An 18,908-nucleotide genomic window follows, 5' to 3' on the forward strand; every position below is an offset into this window, starting at 1 on the left:
GTCACCTGCAGTGGTGTAGGGAGAAAAATACTGTGAACTATCTTATTATCTTAGAAGCTTCTATCTCTGACAGGGCGCCATATTTGGGAACTCAAAGATATTTTTCATAATGATGGAAATATTTTCCATAGACTCAGCCAAAGTTTCCATATATGGAAACTCTGAAACGCTAAATATTTTTAAAAATAGTCTTCTATTTCAGAAATGTCAGTGGACATTTATTCATGAGAACACCTGCTTAAGCAATTTAGCATCAAGCAGGGTTTGTGTTTTAGGCCCTTTTAAACTTTGTGGTAATGATACATTATTAACACAGCAAGACTGTAAAAGCCTTGAGTACAGCAACAAGATTTCTTTTGGATCATGGTAAATTTTTAAGGTGAAAATAAGAGAACGAAAGAAAATCTTAATGGTACAGACTACTTAATAGAACAGGACTGAACAGTCTGGCTCAATTAGAGAAAATCACCTATTAGCTAACTGATAATTTCAAAAATTTTCAAGGTATCAGATGTGGGTTTATGCGTTCCTGTGACTGTACAATTAATGAGCATCTAACTACAGATTTTATATTGTCATTTGTTCATGTTACACTATATACTCTGGACAAGATCAGAATTTATCTAGTAACCTACAGAGTCTATTATAGTCTTTTATTTTAATTTGCTCTATTTTTCACAATTTTATCTTTTCTTGATAAAGTCTTTTGTCTTGACTTCAGAGATCTGGAGACTTTTCTCTTGAGTCTAAATTATATATACATTTAGTAATTTTTCTGTTTTATGCAGGTAACGAAAGACTTTCTGCTGACTTTTTCCATTTGAAGATAACAGTGGAACTTTGTGAGGTAAAAGGTTCCACAGAGCTATTGGGTAGAACCGATAAGATTCTCTTAGGTCTCAAGGGAAACAAGATTATCTAACTGACATAAAGGTACATAAATTGCCTAGGGGAAGGGACGAAGTAAGCATCCTCATGATCCCCCTTTGTTGAGACAGTAAGCTTAAATTAAAACCAGCCTACTTGCTGGCAGTAATAACAATAATCACAATAAAAAGCAAGGCTGGGAATCATCCAAGTGCTCAGTTTAACTTCACGCATTTGAGTTAAGTATTGATACTTAAAGGCATTATGTAGAAGGTGGCAGGGGAAGGGTTGGGGGAAGGATAGACTGGGAGTTTGAGACTGACACAAACACACTGCTATACTTAAATAGATAACCAACAAGGACCTACTGCATAGCACAGGGAACTCTGCTCAATATTTTGTAATAACCTAAATGGGAAAAGAATTTGAAAAAGAAACAATACATGTATAAGTATAACCGAATCACTTTGCCGTACACCTGAAACTAACACAACATTGTTAATCAATGATACTCCAATATAAAATAAAACTTAAGAAAAAAGAAAATGAGTTAAATAGGTTTCCCTACAGAGTAATAATTCTGAACTTAGAGCACAGAATTTAAAATAAATGTACAATGTAAAAGAATGAAATTAGAACATTCCCTAACACCACACACAAAAATAAACTCAAAATGGATTAAAGACCTAAATGTAAGGCCAGACACTATCAAACTCTTAGAGGAGAACATAGGCAGAACACTCTATGACATAAATCACAGCAAGATCCTTTCTGACCCACCTCCTAGAGAAATGGAAATAAAAACAAAAATAAACAAATGGGACCTAATGAAACTTCAAAGCTTTTGCACAGCAAGGGAAACCATAAACAAGGCAAAAAGACAACCCTCAGAATGGGTGAAAATATTTGCAAATGAAGCAACTGACAAAGGGTTAATCTCCAAAATTCACAAGCAGCTCATGCAGTTCAATATCAAAAAAACAAACAACCCAATCCAAAAATAGGCAGAAGACCTAAATAGACATTTCTCTAAAGAAGATATACAGATTACCAACAACCACATGAAAGGATGCTCAACATCAGTAATCACTAGAGAAATGCAAATCAAAACTACAATGAGGCATCACCTCACACCAGTCAGAATGGCCATCATCAAAAAATCTACAAGCAATAAGTGCTGGAGAGGGTGTGCAGAAAAGGGAACCCTCTTGCACTGTTGGTGGGAATGTAAATTGATACAGCCACTATGGAGAACAGTATGGAGGTTCCTTAAAAAACTAAAAATAGAACTACCATATGAACCAGCAATCCCACTACTGGGCGTATACCTTGAGAAAACCATAATTCAAAAAGAGTCATGTACCACAATGTTCATTGCAGCTCTATTTGCAATAGCCAGGACATGGAAGCAACCTAACTGTCCATCGACAGATGAATGGATAAAGAAGATGTGGCATATATATACAATGGAATATTACTCAGCCATAAAATGAAACGAAATTGAGTTATTTGTAGTGAGGTGGATGGACCTAGAGACTGTCATACAGAGTGAAGTAAGTCAGAAAGAGAAAAATAAATACCATATGCTAACACATATATATGGAATCTAAAAAAAAAAAAAAAGTGGTTCTGAAGAACCTAGGGGCAAGACAGGAATAAAGATGCAGATGTAGAGAATGGACTTGAGGACACGGGGAGGGGGAAGGGTAAGCTGGGACAAATTGAGAGAGTGGCATGGACTTATATATAATACCAAATGTAAAACAGATAGCTAGTGGGAAGCAACTGCATAGCACAGGGAGATCAGCTCAGTGCTTTGGGACCACCTAGAGGGGTGGGATAGGGAGGGTGGGAGGGAGATGCAAGAGGGAGGAGTTATAGGGATATATGTATATGTATATGTATAGCTGATTCAGTTTGTTATAAAGCAGAAACTAACACACCATTGTAAAGCAATTATACTCCAATAAAGATGTTAAAAAAATAAATTAAATAAATGTACAACTAGGAAAATTATTTGTATTCAAATATGACAGACAAATAATTAAAAACAAAACAAAACAAAACTTAACTGTATATAGTACCAAACACTATAAATAAACCAAAAAGACAAATAAAAACAATGAAAAAACCCTGCAGAATATATAATAATAAAAGCATCAATAGTCTTAAAAATATAAAGAGCTCCTATAAACAAGAAAAAGATATATATTCAAGGATAAAAATGGATAAAAGGCATCACTATTCATCTTTCTATATCCACTTTCAGATACATATATATATATATGTAAATGGAAAATATAAAAAATGTTTAACCTCACTAGTAATAAAAAAATGCAAATGTTGAAGCAATGGTAACACAAAAAATATTTTACCTGTCAACTTGGCAAAAATGATAAATATGTTATCAAGCAGGAAAACAGGTACTTCTTTGACACAACCTTCCTGGAAGGGCAATTTGGTAAAAGTCTTTAAAATATGCATTCTATTTTTAAGTATTTATCCTAATTAAAGCCTTATGGATGTGTGCAAAGACTTAGCTACTTGTTCACTGAAGCTTTGTTTATAATAGTGGCAAACTAGAAACAACTTAAATGTCCAGCAACAAAGAAGGAGGTATATAGTCTAGCTCATGGTTCATGATAGATTTCAGGCAGCCATTAAAAAAGATGGCACAGAATGACAGTCCTTAACCAGGGGTTATTCATCAGGTTCACCCGTGGAACTTTAAAAAAAGTATGGTGCCCCACACCCAGAAATTCTGATTTAGTAGGTCTGATTCTGTGTTATACTCTCAGTTGGGAACTACTGTTGCATAAGTAGATTTAGTGACACAGAAAATTCTCGTTATATTGCAGAAAATAATTTTAGAAAAACAGATTATGTTATTATTAAGTAGAAAATATATTCTCATCAAAGTGGGTATAGAGGGAACATATCTCACCATAATAAAAGCCATTTATGATATACCCATAGCCAATATAATACTCAATGGTGAAAAGTTGAAAGCCTTCCCAATAAATTCAGGAACAAGACAAGGATGCCCACTCTCACCACTTCTATTCAACACAGTATTGGAAGTCCAAGCCACAGCAATCAACAAGAAAGAGAAATAAAAGGTATCCAAATTGGAAGAGAAGAGGTAAAACTGTCACTATTTGCAGATGACATGATTCTGTATACAGAGAACCATAAAGACTCTACACAAAAACTATTAGAACTAACAAATGAATTCAGTAAGGGGACTTCCCTAGAGGTCCAGTAGTTAAAACTCCATGCTTCCACTGCAGGGGGCATGGGTTTGATCCCTGATTGGGGAACTGAGATCCCTCATGCCATGCAGCATGGCCAAAAAAAAAAAAGGAATTCAGTAAGGTAGCAGGATACAAGATTAACATACATAAATCTGTTGCATTTGTTAATACTAACAATGAAATACCAGAAAGAGAAAGCAAAAAAGAAAATCCCATTTAAAATTACATCATATTGGCACAATACTGTAAATCAACTATACTTCAATAAATAAATAAAATAAATTTGTGTCCAAAAAACCCCCAAAAAACCTAGGAATAAACTTAACCAAGGAAGTGAAAGACCTATACACTGAAAACTACAAAACACTGATAAAGGAAACTGAAGGTGATTCAAAGAAATGGAAAGATATCCCATGCTCTTGAATTGGAAGAATTCATACTATTAAAATGGCCATACTACCCAAAGCTATCTACAGATTAAATGCAACCCCTATCAAAATACTCATGACAGGGCCTCCCTGGTGGCGCAGTGGTTGAGAGTCTGCCTGCCGATGCAGGGGATACGGGTTCGTGCCCCGGTCTGGGAGGATCCCATATGCCGCGGAGCGGCTGGGCCCGTGAGCCATGGCCGCTGGGCCTGCGCGTCCGGAGCCTGTGCTCCGCAACGGGAGAGGCCACAACAGTGAGAGGCCCGCATACCGCAAAAAAAAAAAAAAAAAAAAATACTCATGACATTTTCCACAGAACTATAACAAATAATCCTAAAATTTATATGGAATCTCAAAAGACCCAGAATTGCCAAAGCAGTCCTGAAGAAAAAAAACAAAGCTGGAGGCATAACACTTCCAGACTTCAGACAATTCTACAAAGCTACAGTAATCAAAACAGCATGGTATTGGCACAAAAACAGACATACAGATCAATGGAACAGAATAGAGAGCCCAGAAATAAACCCACACACCTACAGTCAATTAACCTATGATAAAAGAGGCACGAATATACAATGGAGAAAAAAGTCTCTTCAGCAAGTGGCATTGGGAAAGCTGGACGATCTCATGTAAATCAGTGAAATTAGAACACTCCTTCACACCATATACAAAAATAAACTCAAAATGGTTTAAAGACCTAAATATAAGACATGACATCATCAAACTCCTAGAAGAGAACATAGGCAAAACATTCTTAGACATAAATCATAGCAATATTATCTTAGATCAGGCTCCCAAAGCAAAAGAAATAAAAGCAAAAATAAACCTAATCAAACTAAAAAGCTTTTGCACAACAAAGGTCACCATCCACAAAATGAAGAGACAACCCACTGAATGGGAGAAAATATTTGCAAACAATGCAACTGACAAGGAGTTAATATCCAAAATATACAACAATGCATACATCTCAATATCAAAAAAGCAAACAACCCAATAAAGAAAATGGGCAGAAGACCTAAATAGACATTTTTCCAAAGAAGACATACAGATGGCCAACAGGCACATGAAAAGATGCTCAGCGTCACTAATTAGAGAAATGCAAATCAAAACCACAATGAGGTATCATCTCACACTTGTCAGAGTGGCTATCATCAAAAAGTCCACAAATAATAAATGCTGGAGAGGGTGTGAAGAAAAGGGAATCCTTATACTGTCAGTGGGAATGTAAATTGGTGCATCCACTATAGAAAACAGTATGGAGATTCCTTAAAAAAATAAAAATAGAGCTACCATATGGATCCAGCAGTCCCACTCCTGAGCATATATCCAGAAAAAATGAAAACTCTAATTTGAAAAGATACATACACCTCAATGTTCATAGCAGTACTATTTACAATAGCCAAGACATGGAAACAACCCAAGTGCCTATCAACAGACGACTGGTTTAAGAAGATGTGGTTTATACATATACAGTGGACTATTACTCAGCCATAAAAAAGAATGAAATATTGCCATTTGCAGCAACATGGATGGGCCTAGATAATATCATACTAACTGAAGTAAATCAAACAGAGAAAGACAAATATTATGTGATATCACTTATGTGTGGAATCTAAAAAATAATACAAATGAATGTATATACAAAACTGAAATAGAGTCACAGACATAGAAAACAGACTTATGGTTACCAAAGGGAAAAGGGAAGGGGGAGAGATAAATTAGGAGTATGGGATTAATGGATACAAATTACTGTATATAAAACAGATAAGCAACAAGGATTTACTGTATAGCACAGGCAACTATATGCAATATCCTGTAATAACCTATAATGGAAAATAATCTGAAAAAAAATATATATATATAACTGAATCACTTGTGCAGTATACCTGAAACTAACACAATATTAGAAATCAACTGTATTTCAATTAAAAAAAAAGGAAGAAAAAATACATGGCCTTCTTTTCCTGTATTATGACAGATTAGATATCCTCAATGACTTGACTGAAGAAAATTTAAAAGCTAAATACAACATTAAAGAGAAAAATCTGCATATGCCTGAATAGAGAAAAGACAAGATGGCTATACTTCAACATGTGGTTATTTATTGGTGGTTATCTCTAAATGATAGAATTACTGCCTATTTTTCTTTTTCCTCTGTCATTTTCTCCTGCCAAATTGCTACAATTAATACATATGATTCTTCTTATTAGGAAAATAAAAACTTAAACATTCCCCTCTTATAAGTCACAAGCTCATTTAGAAAGGAAATGCCTGACAATCAAATAAGAGGTGTTCAAGGGTTGTAAACAATGCTTTATATATCTGTTCCTGAAAGAATCTTTCACTTAGTTGTTTTCAATTCCCTGTCTATATTACGTCTCTACCAAGTTTCAACTATACTAGTTTGTATGTGATTATAAAAGAGGTGATTCAGTTCAAGAAAATCAACACTGACTGAAAGATAAACTTTGTGCACTGTAGCAGCTCTCATCTTTTAGATAGCCCAGGCGAGGCAACCTGACAACAGCTAACATACCCCAGGCTATACAAGTATAAAGCTCAAAAGCAGGAAGACTAAGCAAAGAAAAGGCAACTTACCTCTCCATTTCTAGGTGGATCCTCCATGGCTGCTGCCTCCTCAAGTAGACTGATGCTTGATGACACGTTTGCACTGAGTTTCCCTAGTGATGCTGCCTTCAGCAGCTCATTCATTTTCTTCCTAGTTTCCTCCTTCGTAACAGCCAGCTCTCTCTTTTGGATCTCTGCACGATGCCAATGCTGCCATTCTGTAAAATGGTGTCGGAGAACTTGTTTCCGGTTATAGTCAGTGGCCAGTTGTTGTTTTCTAAGAAACAAAGCACTTCCATTAAAAAAAAAGAAGCCATTTACTGCTTTTTGGTTGATTATATAAATGAAATACAAGTCCAAAGGAGTCCCAGAAATGCTCCATTTTAGCTCCAGCTTATTCTTTTATTTAAGCTCAAAGGAATCATCTTATAAAGCTCCCCAAGGCAAAGGGTCTGCTCAGAGAAGTCATTGGCACCTCAAGGCATTGCTTCAGAAGAGTGACTGTTCTGTTCTATCACATCACAAAGGCATATTAAATTTTTTGATTACCATAAAATAGTTTCTGAGAGCTTTTGGAGGGGAAGGAGCAGAAAGAATAGGTATTCAAATAACTGCTTTAAAAAATATGCATACATGAGGGAGATACTCAGCTATACTTGCAAACCTAAGGAAGACAAGAGGTTTGGGAGAAAGAGAAAGGAACGAAACTTAACAAGTGAATTGTCAATAATTAAGTATAAGACTTATAAAACTCATCATGAAATTATGAGGGTGGATCTTGTGAAAGAAGGACTTGGTCAGGGAAAGGATCTCTATAGAGAAGGTCTCACTTACCAAAGCCATAAACTGAGTGAATGAAGAACTGCTTTGTGAAGACACTTGTTGAATCTTAGAAACGTGTGAAGGGCGTACACAAGGCACTTGCTCTCAGACAACTCACTCACAGTCTAGTAGGGGGTCTGATTCACTCCCTTCCTAAGGAGGAGCTCCTTTTGATTCCTGGAAACTTCATGATGTTAGGGGACGTGCCTGAGTGGAGTTGGGAACTGCCAGCTACCTTCCCCTCCAAAAGGGACTCTCCATTAGGAGACATGTTTGTGGTAGCCAGTTGAGAATTCAAGTGTAGAGATTTCTGAGATCAAGCTATAAGTGGATGATTATTGTCTCCAAAGAAGTGAGCTGTAGAGCTTGGAACTTATGTCGCAACGGGGGTCAGTTTCGAGGTTTAAGATCTAAGATTGTTTAGATACCTACGTGATTTTATCTTGTAAAGATGACTGGAATAAGGTCTCTACAACACTATTTGCATACCCATTTCTGTTAAACATAAATAATGTTTAACCCTCCTCATGGACTTTTTGGGGTCATATCAAAAAAATCGTAACATTTTAAGCCAATGAGTCAGAAGAACATTTCTACAGCTCTTAAATGCTTAAGTGACTTTTAAACCTTTTTTGACTGCCACCTAAAGAAAAAAGTGTCACACTATGACTTCAAAATAAGTTGATGTGTGTACGTGTGCATGAAACCAAAGTATATATAATTGAAACAAAGGTTCCACCAAACGATATTCACCCTTACTACCAGAGATGTACTCCAATGTTTCTTTTCTAATCTTTTCCATTTTAAAAAAAATATGCCTCATCTTGAGCCTGATTTTAGGACCCATTAATGAGTTAAAACCCTTAGTTTGAAATACTACTCTAGAGTCACAGAATTTAACATTATGTCGGAGAAGCTGGGTGAAACAACCAATTAGTGAGAGTAGTGTTGACTGAAATAATAGAATTCAGGGTAAATGCTAACAGCAATTCTGCCAAGAGCATATTTCATTATATATAATTGCTTCTTTCTAATGCAATGATAGATAATAAATACGATTGACAGATGGTTTTTATAATAAAAATACAATATAGGTGGTAATAAACATCTATATATAATATTTTACTTTGATGGAAAAAAGAAAGTATCTGAGACTGAATAACCTTGAAATAAAAATTTTAAAAGAAATAAGAATAATAAATCAGGTAGCAACGCAGGTAAGAACAAAGCTCCAAAAATATCAATGTCTAAATAGTGAAACAAACAAAACACCTGATGGCATTTTACTCAAGTAAGTGGAAATCATGTATTTCCACAGAATAGAAGACGTATGTTGCTCTGTCTGATTAATGTAAAATTTGATTTACATCAATCTGCTTAGGAAGGAGGAGTGTGAAATTTACCTGATGAGTTAATTTCATGTTTTTACAGCATAAACAGCCAAAAGCCACACTGGAGTTCTGACTGTCAAGGAGAGGGTTATTTGGACAATATGAAAAGGCAAAGAGAAAAATATTTCTGGTAAATATAACAAAAATACTAAACAGTAAAAAAAAAAGGTGGGTTAAAAAATGCGTGTTACAGTGGTTGAGAGTCCGCCTGCCGATGCAGGGGACACGGGTTCGTGCCCTGGTCCGGGAAGATCCCACATGCCACGGAGCGGCTGGACCCGTGAGCCATGGCCGCTGAGCCTGTGCGTCCGGAGCCTGTGCTCCGCAACGGGAGAGGCCACAACAGTGAGAGGCCCGCATACCGCAAAAAAAAAAAAAAAAAAAAAAAGCGTGTTAATTATTGTGTTTAGAGCCCTCTCTATCATGATCATGCAGGAGATTTGAAGATGTACTTAAGATATCTATGTTCATGGGAAGGGTAGGAACACAGAAGCTAGGGATCCAGAGACAAGACTGGTTCTACTCTGGCTCGCTTGATGTTCACTTCAGCAGAGTGACAATATTGCAGATAAGTCCATTTCTATACTTTTTTTTTTAAAGAATGGATGCACTTATAAAGTTATTTATTTTATTTATTTATTTTTGGCTGCGTTGGGTCTTCATTGCTGCACATGGGCTTTCTCTAATTGCCGCGAGCGGGGGCTGCTCTTCACTGCGGTGCTCAGGCTTCTCATTGCGGTGGCTTCTCCTGTTGCGGAGCACGGGCTCTAGGCACGCAGGCTTCAGCAGTTGTGGCACACAGGTTCTAGGCACGTGGGCTTCAGTAGTTGCAGCACGCAGGCTCAGTAGTTGTGGCGCACGGGTTTAGCTGCTCTGTGACGTGTGGGATCTTCCCGGATCAGGGCTCAAACCTACGTCCCCTGCACTGGCAGGCGGACTCCCAACCACTGTGCCACCAGGGAAGTCCCCATTTCTATACTTTTTAAATGATGACACTAAAAACACAAATATTTCTGAAAGTGAAAAATCACTTAAATTTCTTAAAAGCTTAGTCAGATGTGATTTACTTGGGCATGCTAACCCAAAGAAATGGTTCCACAGTTCCCAGATAATCATAAAATGAAGGACAGAGTTACTTTATGGAAAACATCCTATCCCAATATGTTTCCAAGCTGAAATCAGGTAATTTCTGGCAAGGGTCTATAAACTGATCATTGTAATTATACAACTGCAGGCAGAGAAAGACTGTCTCTAAAGACCTAAGAATATAAGATATATAGGTTTAAATAGGAATTTAAATATGAACCAGGATACTTAGAATCAACACCTCCAATGATACTTAGTTATTGATGCACATTCTAAAACACAGTAGTCAGAAGAACACCAACTAGATATAGGACACTGGGCAAGCAGCTGAAAGTATCTAAATTCCTCCTCAAAGATGGTGTCACTCTAACGACAACAACAAGCCCTATACTGCCTATCCTACAGGATTTTGTTTTTAAAGATGTAATTAAATTTTAAAAAGAACCTGAAAATATAGAACAAATTCACATGTAAGGTAATAACACTATCTTAGGACACGACTACTAGATATCTAATAAGTGTCTTGAATTTTTTAAAGGGAAATGAGAAATGACAAATAAATAACCACATACTACTGATCTGATTGAGTACTGAAATCTGAGCAGAACATGAAAATAGCAATGATGCAAACAGCTGCATTTGGGACAGGCAGGTTCAGCAGGAATAGGAATGCATAAGCTAATGCATTCAGAAATGCACCAGGTAGCCCCCCAGGGAAAATGTGGAAGATAACACCGTTCTGTTTTCAAGAGTTTTAAAGTGAGCCAGTCAATGCAAGTCTGGTGCTCCTGCCTCTCTGGCAGATACCAGGAGCTTTATCAGCTTCAGATGCCATGCAATTTCTAGCCTCTCAACTGGATACCCCGGTGAGCACGGAGGGAAGGGCAATGGACCATGACTAACAGAGGTGCTGCATAAATGACTGCCCTAACGTACGCTGAAATCAGGAGTGCTGGGAATGGGGAATACCTGACAATCTCTTTTCAATTCAGTCTCCCCACCCCTAGGCTAGCCTGGCGGATTCACCCCAGCCTGTTCCCACACAAGCTGCATATGTGCTGGTTTACCAGTTTTCCCCTAGACTGAAAAGTGCTCTCTTCTACTTAGCCACGATCTGTCTCTCTCAGAAGATGGGACCAAACAGTTTCTATTTTTAAAAAGCTTCTTGGGGGATTGTAATGCATGATAGCCAAGTCTATGTCACTCCTAAGTTTTTATGTTATTGTGCCTTCTGTTGCAATTATTTTTAGTATTTGGGTAAATTTTTAACTTCTTCACTTAGATTGAAAACTCCTAGAAGGCAGGAGTACCCCTGCTGGTACTTAAGAAAGAGTCTAGGGACTTCCCTGGCAGTCCAGTGGTTAGGACTCCACACTCCCAATGCAGGCGGCCCGGGTTCAATCCCTGGTCGGGGAACTAAGATCCCGCATGCCTCATGGCACGGCCAAAAAAAAGTCTAGTACACAGTAAGCATCAGTAAAGCTGACTCACTGAATATATGCTATCAAACAGAATAAATGAATGAGTGAATGAATGAATGCCATGGTTTGAGGGACATCATAGGGCCAGTTTTTCCACTGGCCTGCCACTGTACCCTCAAATCCCCATCACTTACATTTTGGGCACTGTTTCCAGACAATGCCTATTAATGTATAAGTTTCCTGGGAGGGATAACATCAGTTGAGGAGTACAGAGACAGAGCATGAGGGGCTAGAGGGACACAGGGAAGAGATAAAAGCCTGTTCCAGGAAAGGCCCAAAGTATTTGGTACCGAGTACCAAGGCTCAGGAAGGGTGGAAAGAGGAGGTTGAAACAAACCCTGCTTCTTCCCAATTTGTCTAGGGCTGGCTGTAAATTGAGAGAAGAAGGGAGAGAGGAGGAATGAAAGATCTGGAGCCAACTTTCAAAAGTGACTATGCTAAAGAATTAAAAAATACAGTTCAAATTCCCATACCACCATGTCCAAGGGTCTAGCTTAGCGGGTGTACCAGAATTTTGTTGTACTGCCTGAGTGGTTGAATCCTTAGTTAGAATTTGGGAATATTTGTTAATGTTTCAATTGTATTACAACATTATATTGAAATTTTATAACACCATTACCAAAACTACTTTTAAAAGAAAAGAGGTGGACAAAAATTCTTATTAGGGAAAACGAGGTACATTTTTTAGAAGAAATACATGGATGACCTTGGAGTGGAGTGAGACTCTGAGCACAGAGGCTCAGTAAGAAAATATGGTGGCTGGACTACCCTGATGGCGCAGTGGTTAAGAATCCGCCTGCTAATGCAGGGGACACGGGTTCAAGCCCTGGTCTGGGAAGATCCCACATGCCGTGGAGCAACTAAGCCCGTGCGCCACAACTACTGAGCCTGCGCTCTAGAGCCCGCGAGCCACAACTACTGAAGCCCATGTGCCTAGAGCCTATGCTCTGCAACAAGAGAAGCCACTGCAAAGAGAAGCCTGCACACCGCAATGATGAGTAGCCCCCGCTCACCGCAACTAGAGAGAGCCCGCGTGCAGCAACGAAGACTCAACGCAGCCAAAAATAAAGAAATAAATAAATTTATAAAAAAGAAAATATGGTGGCTAAATCATGAATGAGAAGAAGCGAGGGATCTGTTGTTGCTCCCGAGAGAAAGTGGGAAGAACAAAAAGGAAGGAAGGCAAAGAAAGAAGCCCAAAAGGCTGGGCCCTGCATGGCCAGTAAGAGGAAAGTCCAAGTGGCAAAAACAAATGTGGGTTCAAGAGCTGGAGGCTAAGGACACAGCTGACATCTGAGAAACAGACACAGCAAATGATTTCCATGTCCAGGTAGATGGGCCGAAGAACCACCTATGTCTTGTCAATCTGGTAAGAGTTTAGTTGCTACAATGAGTAACCCATTTACAATAAATGTGCTCTATCCCTCGATCTCACTATATAGAAAAAAGTGCTTGAAAATGTTATGGAGTTAAATTGCAGGAGAGGAAGCAACTGAGCTCTTCATTCATCCACTAACTCACCTATTATTCAACAATTATGTATTTGGTGTCCACAGAGGAACTGGGAGAGACTCCGATGAGCACGGTAATGAGGGTCCTGTCTCTCCTGACACCCCCGATCCCACTGACATTTCTTGGTTTCTGCTTGTATTGATAGTAGCTACCTTTGAGCTTTTTTCTCCACCTCTATTATCCCAACCTTCTTTGAACAAAATCACCTAACAGTTTCCTAAAACAATCTCTAGAACAAAGAACAACATGCAGAGAGCCTGGGATCTGTAGGAAAGCAGCATGAAGGACAGTTTGTATCTAATAGCTCCTTTCTTATATGTTTCTAGCATGACTTGTTATTTGTTCATTATTGCTCTTGTTTTACATCTACAATCATCTGAAGTCAACTGCAATATAACTGAAAAACATGGCTGTCTTAGGGAGCCATCACCTAGATGCTATTTAACTAGGAGCAGCATGTTATAGGAAAAAGCATCTGACTCAGCATCGAAAGGACAAGGCTCTAGTCCTGGGCTGGCTACTTGTAACTTTATGACTTGAGACAGTTGTTTATCCTTTTTGTTCCTTACTTTTATCATCTGTAAAATGAGGGGCTGGATCAGATGCTCCTTGAGGTGCTTTCCTACTCTTAAGAATTTTTTGCTCTAAAGTTCTATAGTAAAAAAAATTATTATAAGTTAAATATTTTCTAACTCTGACAGTTAAAAAAATGTAGCATCCATTCTGAACATTTAAAAATAGACACTTGAAAATAATTCACAGATATGAGACAAGAAGTTCTAAGAGGATCTTTAAAAAAAATTGGCACATAATGCTATTTTGAAATCCCCATTTAGTGCTTTTATATTTAAATAGTTTAATTGGAATGGAATCTGAAGTTCTTCAGATTTTTCTTCTACAAGTTTCTTCTGGCATGTAAATTTCACAGACCAATTTTACCTTTAACATCTTAGTTGCCACTCCCTCTATGCCCTCACTCATGATGCTTCCCCTTTCCAACACCTCCAATTTCTCTTCTTTATCCAACAAATCCAGCTTTGAGTAAGTTATCATCCCAATTCCTTAGATTAATCACTAGGTCCTGAAAATTTAGACATAAATTGTGAAAGAGCTTCCCCCCCTCCCCCGCCAACTGAAGATTTCCCCCAGCATACTGTAGGAAAGGAAAACTGTCTAGGTCACCCTCCTGCTTAAAAACCTTCAGGAATTCACCTTAATTTACCTAAGAACGCCTAAACTCCTTGCCCTAGCATTTAAGGCCTTCCACAAGTTGATGAACTTGACAACCACATGCTTGATGATTTCCAGCCACACGTAATGCCATTACCTCATCTCCCTCTTTCTACCTAGGAACATCCTACTTACTGTTCAGAGCCCAGTAAGACCCATCTTCCTGATAAAGCCTTTCCGGACGCTCTGTAGGAGCCTGCCCAGTTACTTCCCTCTACTAAGTTCTCAGCAGCAGAAAGAGATGCATTACAAAGTTTATAATGTTAATCCATACCTATACTGTTTCTAGATCTCATTTTCCCCACAAAACTGAGTTCTTTGAGGACAAGGGGCCATGTGTCAGGCTCCTAAGTAGTCTCCCCAGGGCCTGATGCTGTCACAGGGATGCACAACTCCAGGGGGCGCCATTCCCTCTACATGACGATGCTTTCACATACCATTCATCCAATGTTTCACCCAGAAGGAATAAGAGAGTTGCTGGTAGAAAAGTGATTAAACGTAAGACCATGAACTTCTCCCTCCAGCTCCCCCAACCAATAAACAAATGGCTCCTTCTACATCTATGATTTCGGTTCAAGAATGCAAAGTTGACCTTGGAAATGAAAAGAAGAAAATGTATTTGATTTTAGGATGATGGAACAAAGAAAGTTTTATTTGAAGGCAAATTCTGTGTCATTCACAAGCCTAAGAGGGAGCTGATATAAAGGTGTCCAAAACCTCTAAAGAAGGTGTGGGGGAAGGGAGAAATCACCCTTGCCAGGTCTGCCTTTCCAGATGAATGTTCCCTGTCTCCCTAATTAATATTCCATATGTAGACAGTGATTTCTCTCAATGAGAATTACTACTACATGAGCCAAATTCTGTCTTCTAAATTGTAAGATGGTCCAGGGTGCAATGATACTACATCAAAGGATAAGGGAAAAAGCATAATACTTGCTCCCTTTAAAAAAGGAAAGCATGTACATTGGTATATTTTAATCAAAAAATTTTTTTCACTTATAATTTTCTGTTACAATTTTCTAGTTTGGGATGTAACAAAGAAAAACAGTGATTATCATACATTATAAGGAGATGAGATGATTCCAGTGAACAACACTTTTAGAGCTTATTTCTGGATTCTTCAGGAGGAAAGATGTCCTACATAAACATACTAGAAGGATTTTCATGGCATAAGTAATAGTACCTGTTTTCTTCCCTAAGGTCATTTTCCATGGCTTGAGTCTCCCGCCCCAACTTCTGGGATCTTGTGTAGTCTCTCCAGGCCCGCAGGACCTTCAGTTGCAACTTCCAGTCAGACAGGGTCCCAGCTTTCCCCAGCTTAATCCGATGATCAAGAATCAGCTTGTGCCAGGCAGAGAAATACCGTTTTTGACACTGCAATGGAAACATTGGAAAATCAGTACTAGGGTTTCTAATATCTACTAGTGAGAACCCTCTCCTCAGATATCCCCCTCACACTTTTTCTAACAAATCTAGAACTGTTGTCTTGATGGAAGGGAACAGACAATTGCTTTATGCTCAAATGACAAGAAATATTCAAGCCATGCAATGAAGGCACTATCAGCCTCATGGCAAACTAAAACATTTAGTTCTCATTGTAAGGCACCAGTCCTATGCAGAGCTGGAGTAACTGTCACAACTAAGATCTAAGTTAAGGGGCTTGTTTGAGAGACTTGAAAGGCCTGCTTCCAACAGATCTCCCCTGCCAGGCTGTCTTGGAGTTTAAAATACCATTAACCATTATCACCACTGATGTCCTGCACAAATGAACATGGGAGATCCCATAGGATGGAATGGGGTCTCTGGTCCCTGGGAACAAGATGGCTGAAAACAGCTTCAGCTGGGCTACCACTGACCACGTCAGGGCTTTGGTGAACACTCCTACAGAAGCTAGGTACGCGGGCTGCTTGCGTTCTTCCACTATATGTATCTGACAACAAATCAGACAAGGTCTACTGACCCTAAGCATGTCCCCAGAGAAGTACGTATGGTCCTAGGCTAAGAAAATCTCTGCGATCTAGGCCTTGCCTACATCTTCTATCTTCACAGCAAACTTTATGCTCCTACTATATCAAATTACTTTCACCTCTCGGTCTTATAACAACCACACTGTTCCGTGCTTTTCTACCTATGGTCATAGTAATTTCTCTGTCCTTTTCTGCCCTCTCTCTGCCTATCTCAAGAGTCACCTCTCTCAGGAAGCCCTCCTAATACCAATCACTCTCCCCACATGTAAGTGCCCTTCCACTGTGTTCCCAGAGCAACCTATGCTTTCTTTAGTCAAAATGGTCATCAGGGCTTCCCTGGTAGCGCCGTGGTTGAGAGTCCGCCTGCCGATGCAGGGGACGCGGGTTCGTGCCCCGGTCCAGGAGGATCCCACATGCCACGGAGCGGCTGGGCCCGTGAGCCATGGCCGCTGAATCTGCGCGTCCAGAGCCTGTGCTCCGCAACAGGAGAGGCCACAGCAGTGAGAGGCCCGCATACCGCCAAAAAAAAAAAAAAAGGTCATCACACTGTGTTATAATCACCTGTTTACCAGTTTCCACAAGACTGTGAGCCTCCAGAAGGAGGGACTGGCAGATTTGAGAGCACCACGTGTGAGGAGTACTGAAACAGAAAGTAACCTCACAGGAAGTGACTCTGGAAGGTATAGGAGATGCTGCTGACCAGCTTCGAGAACTTGGTAGCCATATCAGGGTCAGCCCTACTTATTGCTTCTTCCTCTTTAAAAATACTTGTCTTTCACTATTTCAACATTTAGTAAGCTGTGTTTGAATGTGGGAATTCTGAACAAAGTTGTTTAAGATATAATCTCTATTTTTGAAAGGTTATAGGGAGAGAGAATATATAAATTAAAAGACCAATAACATGAGAGAGCACAGGCTAGACTTCTTAGAAATAGCCCATTTGGCCTGAAATATTTTCTACAAAAGAAACCAATTATATTCCCATTTAGACAAACGACAAAATCTTCTTTATTATAATTTTCCATTAGGAGAAACCATGGCAGTCTTTAAAAAGCCCTTGTTCCCTTTCCATTATGTCACATGAGGGCACGTTTCCTACACCTTCGCCTTAGATTCTGTGGAAGGAAAGGAGGGAAGGAGGGAGAGAGCAAGAGAACAGGGAGGAAGGGAGGAATGAATGAAAGGAAGTTTGCTGAATATAAGATATGCCTTCAGTCATAACAGGGAAAAGACACACAGCTTCCTGGTTGAGAGGGTATGCTTTTTGCATTATTATTTGCTTATCTATCCCACAAAATACAGCATGGAAAAAAAAAAACAGTGTTAACTTGTGCACCATAGTCAAAAGAAAATCTATCTATTTACCAGATTCATTTAAGAGATTCTTCTTAAAAGACTTGATGAAATAGTCTATGTATGGGTAGTTATCTCTAATTTTAACTCCTGGAATATTTCTAATGATGAAATAGTACAAACATAATCCACCTTGACAATAATAGCACTATTAATAGTGTCCTTCTTGGATTTTCACATTTTTTTTTCTCTAGTCCAAAGCATTTCACATGTACTACTTTATTGACTCATAGACCATCATTACAAAATAGAGAGGCTGCAGATATTATGATTTACCTTACCAAGCCAGACTTCAAATAGAGAACGGATAATGACTATTCACAAATTGCTATTGCTATTCACAAATTGCTATTCACAAAGCAAAGAGTTAGTGGTATACCTAAGGCTAAATCCGAAACATTCAGGCATCCTGATGACCCTACTCTACTAGGCAAAAAGTCTCTTTTAAAGAGGAAGAACAGGGCTTCCCTGGTGGCGCAGTGGTTGAGAATCTGCCTGCCAATGCAGGGAACACGGGTTCGAGCCCTGATCTGGGAAGATCCCACATGCCGCGGAGCAACTGGGCCCGTGAGCCACAACTACTGAACCTGTGCGTCTGGAGCCTGTGCTCCTTAACAAGAGAGGCCGCGACAGTTAGAGGCCCGCGCACCACAATGAAGAGTGGCCCCCGCTTGCCACAACTAGAGAAAGCCCTCGCACAGAAACGAAGACCCAACACAGCCAAAAATAAATAAATAAATTTAAAAAAAAAGAGGAAGAACTAATTACTTGCTTTTTTTCTGAAAGAGAAAGAACTTGATATACAACTTACTACAGTAGAAAAGCACTACTGGAAAATATCTGAATTTAAGAGGGGGAAAATTTGAATCTGTAAATGCCATAGTCAATATGTTTCTTTAAAAATACTTAAGTTTAGACTGTGAGAGCAAAATGATCAGTTTTGAAGGTC

The 18,908-nt window shown here is 38.9% G+C and overlaps 1 protein-coding gene across 4 annotated transcripts in view; it reads right to left on the reverse strand.

The window, feature by feature from the left end:
* Positions 1–18,908, reverse strand: part of CCDC191 (coiled-coil domain containing 191) — a 108,285-nt gene that overhangs the window by 42,914 nt on the left and 46,463 nt on the right. For all 4 annotated transcript variants that reach the window (XM_060098959.1, XM_060098957.1, XM_060098961.1 and 1 more), the window contains 2 exons: positions 15,823–16,013; positions 7,148–7,394 (listed from right to left, as the gene is read on the reverse strand). In XM_060098959.1, coding sequence (XP_059954942.1) covers positions 7,148–7,394; positions 15,823–16,013 — 438 coding nt within the window. The remainder of the gene's footprint in view (positions 1–7,147; positions 7,395–15,822; positions 16,014–18,908) is intronic.

This window comes from Mesoplodon densirostris, chromosome 5 (assembly GCF_025265405.1).
Source record: "Mesoplodon densirostris isolate mMesDen1 chromosome 5, mMesDen1 primary haplotype, whole genome shotgun sequence".
Taxonomy (NCBI): Eukaryota; Metazoa; Chordata; class Mammalia; order Artiodactyla; family Ziphiidae; genus Mesoplodon; species Mesoplodon densirostris.